At 39.8% G+C, this 13506-nt stretch overlaps 1 protein-coding gene and 1 long non-coding RNA gene across 3 annotated transcripts in view; one reads left to right on the forward strand and one right to left on the reverse strand.

The window, feature by feature from the left end:
* Window positions 1-12555, forward strand: part of LOC309662540 (kelch-like protein 23) — a 61129-nt gene extending 48574 nt beyond the window's left edge. Inside the window, exon 4 of the mRNA XM_082465385.1 lies at window positions 3670-12555. Within this exon, the coding sequence (XP_082321511.1) occupies window positions 3670-3698 (29 nt within the window). The 3' untranslated portion in view covers window positions 3699-12555. The remainder of the gene's footprint in view (window positions 1-3669) is intronic.
* The window catches only part of LOC309662594, a 32381-nt gene extending 18927 nt beyond the window's left edge, over window positions 1-13454 (reverse strand). The window contains exon 1 of one of the 2 annotated variants that reach the window (XR_014264787.1): window positions 13063-13449. This is a non-coding gene — a long non-coding RNA (uncharacterized lncRNA). Of the gene's footprint in view, window positions 1-13062 lie in introns of both variants that reach the window. The other variant, XR_014264788.1, reaches the window with a different exon arrangement.
* Between the last annotated feature and the right edge of the window lie 52 nt (window positions 13455-13506).

Genomic DNA, 13506 nt, shown 5'->3' on the forward strand with positions numbered 1-13506 from the left:
GCCATAATACTTGAGCAAGCTCTAATATAAAGTAAAAAAAAAAAAAAAAAAGCTACAAAACAAAAACAAGGTACAGAACTATAGTATAATATGTTATTAATTGTGTAAGAAAAGGAAAAATACACAAATGTTTACTAATGCATTCATAGAATACTTCAGGAAGGATATACAAGAAACTGGTGACTTTATTTACTTACTTTCCCTCAGGGGAAAGGGACTCAGTAGCGAGGTGCATTTTATATTTGTTGCTTCTTAAAGTCACAGAAATAATGGGTGAGTGCAAATTCAAAGCAGAAATCACACGTCACAAAGTAGTATTAAGTACCTATTCATCTTTCAAATCTTATTTGTTTAGAAGATGGGTTTAAATCAATCACTCAATCATTCAGCCAATCAGAATGCAGTTGTACTTATTTAGTCATGTAAACTGAGGCAACAGTTACAATTTGACTTTTTTTAAAAACTTAATTTACCTTTGAATAAATCAACATGTAATTGAGAACCTAAATGAAATTTTCAAGTAAATAGAATAAAAACATAGGTACATGAAGAGTTGTCCTATCTGGCAAGTTTCATCATGAAAAGTTATTTATCCGTTTATTTTCATTTATTCAGGAACTACTTATTGAGAGCCTCCTCTGTGCCAAGCCTTGCTCTAAACTCTGGGAAGATAGAGGCGAGCAAGACACTGTCCCTGTTCTTAGTAGAGCTCCCCTAACAGGGCACACAGACAATAAACAAGTAAACAAGCAGATAATTTTTAAAAAGCCATGTGCTAAAAGAAAATAAAGCAGAGCTAAGAGGACAGAGTGACTAAAGTGGGAGAAGAAGAAGTATTATTTTTCCCAAGGTAATTTGTGGGTGGTGGATAAAATTTATTAAAAACATATATTATGCCCCTCTGTGCCAAGGACTGTGTTTAGACACTGGTCATAAAGCAGTAAACAGAAGACACTGTTGCTGCTCTCAGAAAGCTTACGACATTCTGTTGAGGCGGACTGACAATAAGTAATCAAGTCAATATGTAAAATGCAGAGTCAGATTTACCACGATGCCCCAGGGAAGGCTGGGAATTGCTGAGGGTTGTAGAATGTTCTAGGTGTGCTCCTGGTCCAACCCTATTTGCCTTGTGCTCATTTTGTTGTTTTGTGACATGAGACTCCAAAGACCAATGAAGCAACATATATGAGAAGGAGAAGGGAATTCGCTGGCGGTCCAGTGGTTGGGACTCTGCGCTTCCACTGCAGGGGGCCTGGGTTCAATCCCTGCTCAGGGAACTAAGATCCTGCGGGCCGTGCGGCACAGCCAAAAATAAATAAATAAATTATAAAATTTAGAAGGACAAAAGGCTTGGGGTGCCCATGGTGTTGGAGCCTTTGCTAGGGGGGGAAAAAAGACGAGATAAATATTAGTGAGGATGTGGAGAAAAGGGAACCCTTGTGTACTGCTAAGATTGTAAATTGGTACAACCACCATAGAATACAGTAGTAATTTTTTGGAGATTTCTCAAAAAATTAAAAATGAGATCTAGCAATCCCACTTCTGGGAATATATCAGAAGGAAACAAAAACACTATGTTAAAGAGATATCTGCACCCCCATGTTCATAGCAGCATTATTTACAATAGCCAAGACATGGAAGGAATGTTAAGTGTCCATTGATGTATGAATGGATAAAGAAGTTATATATATAAAAGTTTATATATATAAGATGGAATATTATTCAGCCGTAAAAAAACAAACAAACCAGGAAATCCTGCCATTTTGCAACAACATGGATGGACCTTGAGGGCATTATGCTAAGTGAAACAAGTCAGACAGAGAAAGACAGATACTGTATGATCTCATTTATATGTAAAAAAAAATTTTCATAGAAAAGGAGATCAGATTTGTGGTTACCATTTGCAGGGAGTGATGGGAGGAGGAACTGGATGAAGGTGGTTAAAAGGTACAAACTTCTAGTTACAAAATTAAGTACTAAGGATGTAATGTACAACATGATGACTATAGTTGACACTGATGTATGATATATAAGAAAGTTAAGAGAGTAAATCCAAAGAGTTCTCATCACAAGGAAAAAAACTTTTTTTTGTTTTTCTTTTATTCTGTATCTATATGAGATGATGGATATTAATTGAACATATTGTGGTAATCATTTCATCATATATGTAAGTCAAATCATTATGCTGTACACCTTAAACTTACAGTGCTGTATGTCAATTATATCTCAATAAAACTGGAAAAAAAAGATAGTGGTGATAAATGTTATGAAAAAATTAAATCAGGATGAAGAAGATGGAGTGGTATAATTGTGAGAGAGGTACTATTTATATAGGGTGGTCAGCAAAGGCCTCTCTGATAAGAATTTGTGCTCAGGCGTGAAAGAAGAAGGATTAGGACTTTGGAAACAGCAAGTGCAAAGGCCCTGAGGCATGTAAACTGTGAGATCTTCTGTATACTTGTTATGTAAAAGGATTTTTCGTAGGCTTAGTTACTTCTTTTAGAATATTTTACATCTCCAAAAACCAGGAACAATTATATGAATAAGTACATGCACGCATTAAGCAGTAAATTCATAAGAAATACAAAGGGTGAATTTTCATGAAAACAAGTTCATTTTCTTCAGATGAATCTGAAAGTTAAGACTGTACAAAGCTTCGGGACTTCCCTGGTTGTCCAGTGGCTAAAACTCCGAGCTCCCAATGCAGGGGGCCCAGGTTTAATCCCTGGACAGGGAACTAGATCACATGCCACAACTAAAGATCCCGCACGTGGCAACGAAGATCCCTCGTGCTGCAACTAAGAGCCAGTGCAGCCAAATAAATAAATAAATATTTTTTAAAAATGTACAAAGCTGGGAATTCCCTGGTGGTCCAGTGGTTAGGACTCTGCGCTTCCACTGCAGGAGTCACAGTTTCAATCCCTGGTCAGGAAACTGAGATCCCGCAAGCTGTGCGTGGCGGCAAAAAATTAATTAATTAATTAATTAAAAAAAAAAAGATTGTACAAAGCCTATACTGGCCGACTCACATGTCTGCACTTGATCTCCCACAATGAACTCCTGAAATCCTAAAATGCTGAAGTTCTATTTTTATCTGTGGGCCTGTCTGACTCTCAGAACCAGAACAAACCTCTGAATCTTCCTGTGCGTCTCCCAAAGTTTGTTTTATCCAGAGTCAAAGGAGGAAGAATCCTTCAAGTTGGTAACTCTTAGCTCTGTTTTTAGAGTAAACATATCCATTTAATCAAAACAGACCGTGTACTTGCACTGAGTATTATTTTAAGGGAAACAGCACAGGACAGAGGGATAGGGGAAAAGCAAAAGAGATCAAAGCGTTATTAAACAACCTGGAATTAATGATAATAAACTTTTTAAAAAGTTTCAAAGCAGTGTATCCTGTTTTTTTCCTGTCCACCCTCAGTAAAGAAATGGTCATTAGAGAAAAGCTTGATGAATTTAACAAGACTCCGAGCTTTCCTGAGGCAGGAGGCAGAGCCTGTTTTATTTACTTTTGTATCTTCAGGCCCAAACACATGGTAGGCACACCATGTATATTTGTGGAATTAATAATTAATGTTAAACTAAGCAATAGCAACCATAATTCTTTTACACTGCCTGATGATACTTGGGTTCAATTTGATATAAGGGTTTCTCATTGTTTTTCAAAAGGCCTGCTCACGAAAAACTCAAGAGGATGAAATGGAGAACTCCCAGGCCCTGCCTCGTACTCAGAGAAAATGGGAGACTGCCTGACTGTGGGCATCACAAGAATTTCAAGGCCCAGAACCTGACGGGCCTGGTTGGCATGGCTCGCTGACTCTCAGAATAATCACCTTCTATGGTAGCCTAAGTTGTTCCTGAGGCTTTGACTTGAGGGATAGCCCACCCTACAGAATTGCTAAGAAAGGCAAACTTTGGGTGCACTCTGAAAGATTCAAGGGAGGCTATGGGGAGCCACATTCACCCTCCGGCGTGTATATCCTGTTTATATCCTTCACTCTGCTTGTTAGCTTATCCAGAACAAAACCAAGGTAATATCAACTTGAGTGGAGGCTAAGTATTTATTCTCTCCATTCCCTGAACCCAGACCAGATTCCATGGTCCAGTTTTCAGCTTACATTATATCATCCAGCTCTGTTTTTACAGTAAACGTATTTAATAAAAGATGACAATTTATGCACAGTGAGTATTATTTTAAGAGAAGCTAGAGGAATAGGCTCATGCCCTGAAAGAGCTCACTTTCCAGTGAGGGAGACAAAAAGTATAAAAACCTTTACCATTGAAAGCCATGTCGAAGCTATGGGGCTGAGACCTATGATGAACCATGGGTCATTCACTCTATTGAATGTAACAGTGTGTAAACCTACCTTCTCAAATCACTTTTTTTTTTTAAAATAAATGGTAGCCATTACTTTTTTTAAATAATTAATTAATTAATTAATTTTTATGGCTGTGTTGGGTCTTCGTTTCTGTGCGAGGGCTTTCTCTAGTTGTGGCAAGCGGGGGCCACTCTTCATCGCGGTGCGCGGGCCTCTCACTGTCGCGGCCTCTCACGTTGCGGAGCACAGGCTCCAGACGCGCAGGCTCAGTAGTTGTGGCTCACGGGCCCAGCTGCTCCGCGGCATGTGGGATCTTCCCAGACCAGGGCTCGAACCCGTGTCCCCTGCATTGGCAGGCAGATTCTCAACCACTGTGCCACCAGGGAAGCCCCTTATTTTTAATAGAATTTTAAAACATAAGATTATCCAGTACGGAATTATTTAATCTATCTAAACTAGACCTGTATGAGTATACCACAATACCACACACTTCTACCTCTGATTCCAATATTTCTTTGCAGTCGGGGCAGAAGGCCACTGTACTTAACCTTGCCCTGGGGCCTGCAGTGGCTCATTGGTCACCTTGTGCAGGTGGGTTCTCTCTTTCCCAGGCAGCAACCTAAGCTGTCCCCATGGCCTGGATATGGTATGAGAGGTCTCACAGAGATGAGGACCAGAGTCTCGGTTTCCAGGGTTAGGAGAGTGGGGAGATAGTGTGCACCCCTCCCATGGGAACAAGCATCATCAAGCTAGGAAAGCTCAGGGGTTTATACCGAGTGAACCCTAATGTGTTTGTCCTAGCATATGATATAGTGTCCTTTAATAGATGAGGAAGCACGTACGTGTTGGTTCTGATAAGGTACAAAGGATCGAACTTGGACTTAGAATCTTAATTCATATACAGAAACAGGAAGAAGTGCCCCAATTGGGGAAGTGTGGGGCGCTGTGGCAGCGTAGAAGAACTAACGTCTGGACTAAGACCTGAAAATGACTGACTTGACTTGTTCTCCCACCCAGCCAGCAATCCCCTTGTACCCCACCTCCCTCTTTTCTACAGTCACTGGAAGCCCAAGCCTCCCTGGTCACCTCCTCTGTATGGTCACGCTCATTCTGCTAGCACAGCTCCCAATCTGACCAAACCCCCCACCCTTCCAGGCCCTCCGAAACCTTTCTACGTGCCTTCTAGAACCCTGGAGCTCCAGATGTGTGGTAAACACTCTGCCCCCTAACCTTAACCTCCCTCATCAATGCTGCTTCTGACTCCTTGACCTTACTGTGCATGACCTGTTGATCTCCTGAGGACACTGGCTCCTCTTTAGCCTTTTCAAGTGAAATAAGTATTTCTCTCATATCCTATATAATTCCAGGCTTGAATGAAGCATGCTTGTTTTTTCTCTTTGCTTCCCATTTCACTCAGACTATTCTTCCTCTTTCTTCAAAAGTTCCAGCTCCTTGTTTCTACAGTTGAATGATCTCCCATCTCCCAGTCACTCCCCCTCATTCACTGAAGACTTGACTTTTTTTTTCGGCTGTGCCGCGTAGCTTGTAGGATCTTAGTTCCCAGACCAGGAATCGAACCCTCGCCCTCGGCAGTAAAAGTTCCGTGTCATAACCACTGGACCGCCAGGGAATTCCCTACTCTTATCATTTTTATCCACATAGTTTCCTATCCAACACCCTGGGTTCTCCAGTCCACTGACCCCACTACTTCTTTTTTTAAACTGTCCATTATGTTTGTCCTGTCTTCTTCCTCCCCTTGTCTATCTTTGATTCCTTGATCCATCATTATGAAAAGCAACTCTAGCTCTTATACACTTACCTGCCCTTCTGGGTATAACTCCAGATATTCTCTGGGCCTGCAGCAGAGTAGCTGAACACTGAACCAGTGCCTTAAATTTATGACCACAGAGTTGAAACGAGCACTCAGTATCTGTTCCATAGTCTCAAAAGGTTTTCCTACTAAAGTCAGTATTTCACTGTCTGAGTCAACTATATTACATTTTCTTTTTTTTTTTTTTAATCCTAAAAATTTCAACCCTCCCTTACTATCAGATAATGACCTACCATATGCTTTACTGAAAAAACTTAGCAACTAAACAGGGACTCTATTCCTCTAACCACCAACTCTTCCAGTATCTTTATCAATATCTTCTGTCTTCCCACTTGGTACAAGACAAGCACCATTGCTCTATCGAAGGCCAGTCCCTTCATATTCTGGATCCTGTCTTTTCTTGCTTTCTCGAGGACATCACTCTTATAATTGTTCTCTCATGGATCACCAATTTCTCCCTCTATTATTATGATTGATAGACTCTAGATCTCCTCCTAGCAGCCCTTTGTTCCCCTTTATAGCAAATCTTCTTAAAATAATTGTCAGTACTTCTCTGTTTCCAAATCCTCACCTGCTATTCACTGTTACAACCCACTCCAGGACTTCCATACCTATCACATCACTGAAACTGTTATCAAGTCACCTATGACTTTAATGTTGCCAAATTCCATAAACACTTCTTTTTCCTCATTTTACTGGAGGTCTTGTGAAAACTGATCTAAGCTGGTTTGACCTTTCTCAATTATTAGGTTCTTTTGTAGATATCAGTAGCCTCTAGTAGGTAAATGAGGGCTGCAGTTCTCTCCTCATTCTGAGCTAGGTACTTTACAGAGGGAATTCTATCAAACTACTATTTAGCATCCCCTATAACCATAAAATCTTGAACTTTTATTTCTCCCAATTAAAAAAAATTTGCCCCAAAACACTGATTCCAATTTTTCATTCTGAGGTTCTGGCCATTGCCGCCCCAAATTCCCTGATTTGCCCCCTGACTATTTCCAGTGTTGCCTTACTTTTCACTGCAGGTTACTAAAACCTTGGATTTCTATCTTCTTGGCTGTTCTAAAAATTTTGGGTTTCCCAGAAGAGTTACCACTTGAAATCTATTGTCTATTAATGAGGATTATTTTTGGCAGTTTTTCAAAAAGTCAATTAATTGTTGGATAGTGTGTGAGAAATTGTCTGCTGCCCTCCCTACTCCGCTGGCTGAGTGGTTCATGTCTACCTAGTGGAATTTATCAGTTGGGTAGGGTCAGGGGCCAATTACCTTCTCAGATGATGCCATTTAGTGCCATCTTCAGCATTGTAGGACTTGCTTTGGGGAACCTAATCTCAAAACTTGCAGCCCTAATTGGTTACTCTTGAAGAATATTAAGAAACCAACTCATTATTCTGAAAATTGTTGAAGAGAAGAAAAAAATCAAGCATATATCCTGCCTTTCCTGTATGAGCTGTACGTCAAGGAAACTAAAACATGAACGTGGTAATCTTTTTAAATAGAATAATTCCAGCTAATTATGTACAGTTCAGTGGTATTAAATACATTCACACTGCTGTGAAACCATCACCACCATCCATCCCCATAGCTCTTTTCATGTGGTGAAACTGAAATTCTACACCCATTAAACAATAACTCCCTATTCTCCCCTGCCTCCAGCCCCTGGCCACCACATTTACACTTTTTGTTTTTATAATATAGGTGGAATTACATAGTATTTGTATTTTTGTGACTGGTTTATTTCACTTAGCATAATGTCCTCAGGGTTCGTCCATGCTGTAGCATATTGCAGAATTTCCTTCCCTTTTCTTTTTAATTAAAAAAAAAATTTGTTTATTTTTTTTGGCTGCATGGGGTCTTAGCTGCGGCATGTGGGATCTTCGTTGCAGCATGCGGGATCTTTCGTTGCAGCACTTGGGTTCGCTGCAGCACGTGGGCTTTTCTCTAGTTGTGGCGCATGGGTTTTCTCTTCTCTAGTTGTGGAGCGCAGGCTCCAGAGCACGTGTGCTCTGTAGTTTGCAGCAACTAGAGAGTTGAGGTGTGCGGGCTCGGCAGTTGTGGTGCACGGGCTTAGTTGCCCCGTGGCATGTGGGATCTTAGTTCCCCGACCAGGGATCGAACCTGTGTCCCCTGCATTGCAGGACGGATTCTTTACCACTGGACCACCAGGGAAGTCCCTCCTTCCTTTTCAATGTGAATTTCATTGTATGTATTGAAATCCATCCCGTTGCCTGTATATTACACATTTTGCTTATCCATTCATCGGTGAGGGGAAACTTGGGTTGCTTCCTTGTTTTAACTATTGTAAATAATGCTGCTATTAACATGAATGTACTATCTGGATTTTTTAAGTGGCTATTTTATGTCTTGACTTTTTAAAAAGGATGGATAAATTTGGATAGCCATTCTAGAACTAGTCATGGTAACAATCTTCTCCATAAATGATGCTGGAGCTATTAAGTTTCTATCCATATAGAAAAAAAGGAACTTGGTCATGTACCTTATACTATATTTCAAAATTAACTTGAGATGAATGGCAGAACTAAACGTGAAAATAATACAATAAATTTCTAAAAGAAGTCAGGGGAGAATATTGTCATGACTTTGGAGTAGGCAATAATTTCTTAAATATAAAAAGCAATAATCATCCAAAGATAGGAGAGTGAAAAAGCAAGCCATGGCCTAGGGGAGGATATTCACAATACATATATCTAACACAGGATTTGTATCTAGATTATGTAAAGAACTCCTAAAAATCAATTTTAAAAATGGACAAAACATTTGATAGGCCCTTCACAAAGGAGGATGTCCAAATGGAAAGTAAGCATATAAGAAGTGCTCAATATCAGAAATCATCAAGGAAATGCAAATTAAAGGCACAATGAGATACCACCACACCATCATTAGAATGGTCAAAAGTAAAAAGAATGTAAGGGGAATTCCCTGGTGGTCCAGTGGTTAGGACTCTGAGCTTTCATTGCCAAGGGCCCGGGTTCAATCCCTGGTCGGGGAATTAAGATCCCATGTGCTGTGCAGCACAGCCAAAAAAGTAAAGTAAAATAAAAAGAATGATAGGATGTTGTCTAGGATGTTTAGCAGTTACATTGCTGGTACAAGTGAAAAATGATCTGACCACTTTAGAAAGCTATTTGGCAGTACATAGTAAAGCTAAACACATGTCTGCCCTGTGACTCAGTAATTTCACTCTTAACTATACACCTCACAGAAATGAGTGTATTTCATTTCATTCACACAGAATGTATCTACCCAAAGACACGCACAAGAGTGTTCAGAGAAGCTTATTCATAACAGCCAAATGTCCATCAACAGAAGAATAGGTAAGTCAATTGTGGTACAAACATATACCACATATATATTTACTACATGATTCCAGTTACATGACCTTCTAGAACAGGCTAAGCTAATCTCTCCTGGTTACTTTTAAGGAGGCTATTAACTGGAAGAGGGAATTTTCTGGAGTCCTGAAAATGTTCTCTATCTCCGTCTGGGTGGTGGGTACAAAGTAGTGTTCATTTGTGAAACTTTATTAAGCCATACACTTAAAATTCATGCACTTCACTGTTTGTATGTTATAATTCAATTTTTAAAGTTTTTTTTTTTTAAGTTTACCCCCCCAAAGACTCCTTCTTTTCCCTTTATGTGTCACAAATATTTTATTTTAGACAAAGTCTTAGTACAGAACCTGTGCTGTTTTATGAATTTCCACGTGTTGTCGCCTATAAAAGGTCTGCTTATAATTTACGTATATACCAACCTGTTCGCTGGGTCAAATGTGGCATATTGACCCAAGAAAATTTGGTTACTCACAATTATTATATATTTGGGGGGAATATTAGAGGCCTCCAGTTGTCAGACATAGGATTGGGCTCTAGGTTTCCCCCCAAGAACCTCATGCTCAGGTGATCTGTTACAGTGAAGGCAGGTCTCAGACAAGATTCTGTCATACATTTGAATATCTATTAGCAGGAAGACAAAAAACCGGTCCTACAACCCATTCCCAAAGCTCAGGGAGACACTGGATTTCTGGCTTTTAGGCACTCTGATATTCATCTTACACACACACAAAAATAGAAAAGTCTAGCACAAGCCAAGCAGCCTCAGAGTGGTGCTCTCGGCCTGGAGCTTTGATTTATTTGAGTATTCTGCCACTTAGTGACAGATCTGTTGCCTAACTGTGACCAAAAATCTAGCAATATTGCTTTTTTTTTTTTTTTTTTTTTTTAATCTCGTTTAATGGTAAGTCCATTCTAGGAGGCCATCAGGGCTGGTATGACACTCTAGGCTGTCAGGGACTTGGCTCCCTTCTATTGCTGCTTTGCCATACCTATGGTGTTGCCTTCATTTTCTTGGTCCAATTTTGCTCATGACCACATCCACACCTAGCTAGTGGGAAAAGAACAAACTCATTCTCTTTAAGAACGACCTAGAAATTGCACATATCACTTTTCCATCTCATTGACCAGACATGGTCTTATTTAGCTGTAAGGGAGGCTGGAAAAAATGGCAGTTTTAATCTCTGATTGGCCATGTGTTTGGTTAAAAATCAGGGGTGATCTTATTATTATAGAGGAAGGGGAGAGCCAATACTGGGGGATAAGTAACAGTCTCTGCCATAATGACAAAATTGGTCAGGCTGCAACCCTTCTCAGAAGAATTTACTCAGTTGATTATTTCTTCCTTGAAACATCCTCCCCTTTTAGCTTCTATGGCACCATATTTTCCTAGTACCTCTCAGGCTGTGCTTATTCTAGTTCCTGTACATGCTTTTCTTCCTTTATCCAGTATCCAAAAAGTTGGAATGCTAGAGGGTTCAGTCTTGGGCCCTCTTATCTTCACTGTCTGTACTCTCTCTAGGAGAGCTCATCTAATGCCATGGCTTTAAATGTCTTCTATATGCTAATAACTCCAAAATTTGTATCTCCAACCCTGACTTCTCCCCTAAGTTCCAAACTCATTTACCAACTGTCCACTTGACATCTCTACCTGGATGGCTAACAAGTATTTCAAACTAAATGTCTAAGCTAGAATAATGCCATTATCCTAGACTAATTGTTCTCAATATTGGAGGAAGGGCAGGGAAAAAGCAATAACCATCTCTTAGTATTTAGAAATGTAAGGGGATTTTTCACTGCCACGATGGCTAGGGGTGCTACTTATATTTCTTCTAAAACTTTTTTTTTTTTTTTTTTTAACTCAGCATCATGTTTGTGAATTTCATCAGTGTTAATGCATGCAGTTTTGGTTTATTTGTTTTCATCATTGTATAGTTTATTATTTCATTGTTTAATTACACCACAATTTAGTTACCCATTCTTTTTTGATGGACATTTAATGGATTTCCAATTCTTTGCATTTATATACTATGCTGCTATGAATATTCTTGAACATGTCTTCTTATGCACAGATGTAAAAATTTCCCTAGAATATACTTTTAGGAGTAGACTTTGAGGCCATCAGCTATGCATATCATAAACTTTAGCAGATATTACCAAGTTGCTCTCAAAAATAGTTGTACTAAATCTACACTCAAACAGAAGGTCTTTTAGTATATTATCCTACAAAACTATGTTATTAAAGAGATGGACATCAGCATGAGAGAGAGTCTTCTTGATGCTTCATCTGAAAAAAGAACCTTCCTGGTATGCAGCCAGGAATCCATTTTCCCTGAAGGGTGGTGGCTGCATGGAGCTTGGCTCCTAGAAGAGAGACAGAGACAGAGACAGAGATAGAGGCAGAGACAGAGAAAGAAAAAGAGAAGAAAGAGAAAGTAAAGGATCAGGGACCTGACGGGAACACTAAATGTTTTGCAGTAAGTGGTTTCTGGTAACAGATTGTATCTGCAGTTCTACCCAGACATTGTGCGGGCATAAAAGGAGCAGGGTCATTTGTTTAGGTGTCACTGTCTCTAGGCAGAGTCTGGGTCCTTTCATTCCCACTGCCAAGCTCCACACCAGGACATTAGTAGGCATGTAGTAAATAGTATGCTGAACAGCTGAGTGGGCATACGCTGACATGCCTATGATTTGCCCTGTTAAATACCTATATTCTCACTGACTTGATCAAAAAGTGAATTAAGTTTTTATTTTGTCTGGTACAAAGTAGAGACTAGATAAATATTTGTTGAGTGGATAAAAGAGAACATGATTCATTTGAATTTAAACTACCTCAGCATAACTCTATTAATTTTTTCTCATTGGCTTGATGTAATGTCTGGATTGAACCTATAACTGAATTTTTTTCCAAATAAATTCATTTGATCTGTTTTGGGACTGCCAAAAAACTCTGAAATCACTTAACAGGCTATTTCACCAATGCCATAAAAATTTTAAATTTTCAAGAAAACTCAGGGGAAAATAAAAGATTGCCTCACCACAAGAAAAAACTCCTTTAAGTGACTAAAATTATTGTGCAAAAAGTATACTAATAGAAAAGGGCTCTTGGGAATTCCCTGGCGGTCCAGTGGTTAAGACTCCGCGCTTTCATTGCCGTTGGCCCGGGATTCAATCCCTGGTGGGAGAACTAAGATTAAAAAAAAAGAAGAAGGCTCTAGCAGACCAACAGGTTTCTGCACTAGATGGCCTTTCAGTTTTTTAAAATGACGTTTTTTGTTTGTTTTAAATTAATATATGCTGCTCCTCTTCCTATATGCCAGGCACAGTTCCCAGCAAGGTACATATGTTGTATCACATTTAATGCTCACTACAACTGTACGAGGTATAAGATATTTAGCAATGGCCCCATTTTATATGTGAGGGATAGAGAAGTTGAGTAACTTGCCCAAGAAAACACAGCCTGTAAACTGGAGAGCCGTTATTTGAATGCAGGCAGTCTGGCTTCAGAATTCCAGCTCTTTTTTTTTTTTTGGCGGGGCTGCGCATCGTGCGGGATCTTACCTGGACCAGGGATCCAACCGCGTGCCCCCTGCAGTGGGAGCGCAGAGTCTTAACCACTGGACCGCCAGGGAAGTCCTCAGAGTTCCAGCTCTTAAACGCTCTACTGTACTGTTTTCTCAACTCTAAGATTCCATGAATTTTTCATTTTTAAAAAATTTTACTTGTCATTTTTTTAAGGGGGAACTATTACGGATAATTAAAACAATTTTTTAAAAAGTATAATCTGAAAAAAAAGTCAACCACTTCATGTGAATGGACAGCCTAAGGAAGGGCTGGAAATACAAGTTCTGTCCAGAAATACTTAAAAATAAATATTTAACCTAATACCCGCCAATGTCCCGCTTGCCATTTTAACCCAAACTCCTCGAACTGAGGGCGGGACTTCTCCGGCCTTGGGAGTCCGCGGCCGCCGCGCATGCTCAGAGCGCGGAGCCGGCTCGGGTC

Source organism: Balaenoptera physalus (assembly GCF_965194825.1).
Source record: "Balaenoptera physalus genome assembly, chromosome: 6".
Taxonomy (NCBI): domain Eukaryota; kingdom Metazoa; phylum Chordata; class Mammalia; order Artiodactyla; family Balaenopteridae; genus Balaenoptera; species Balaenoptera physalus.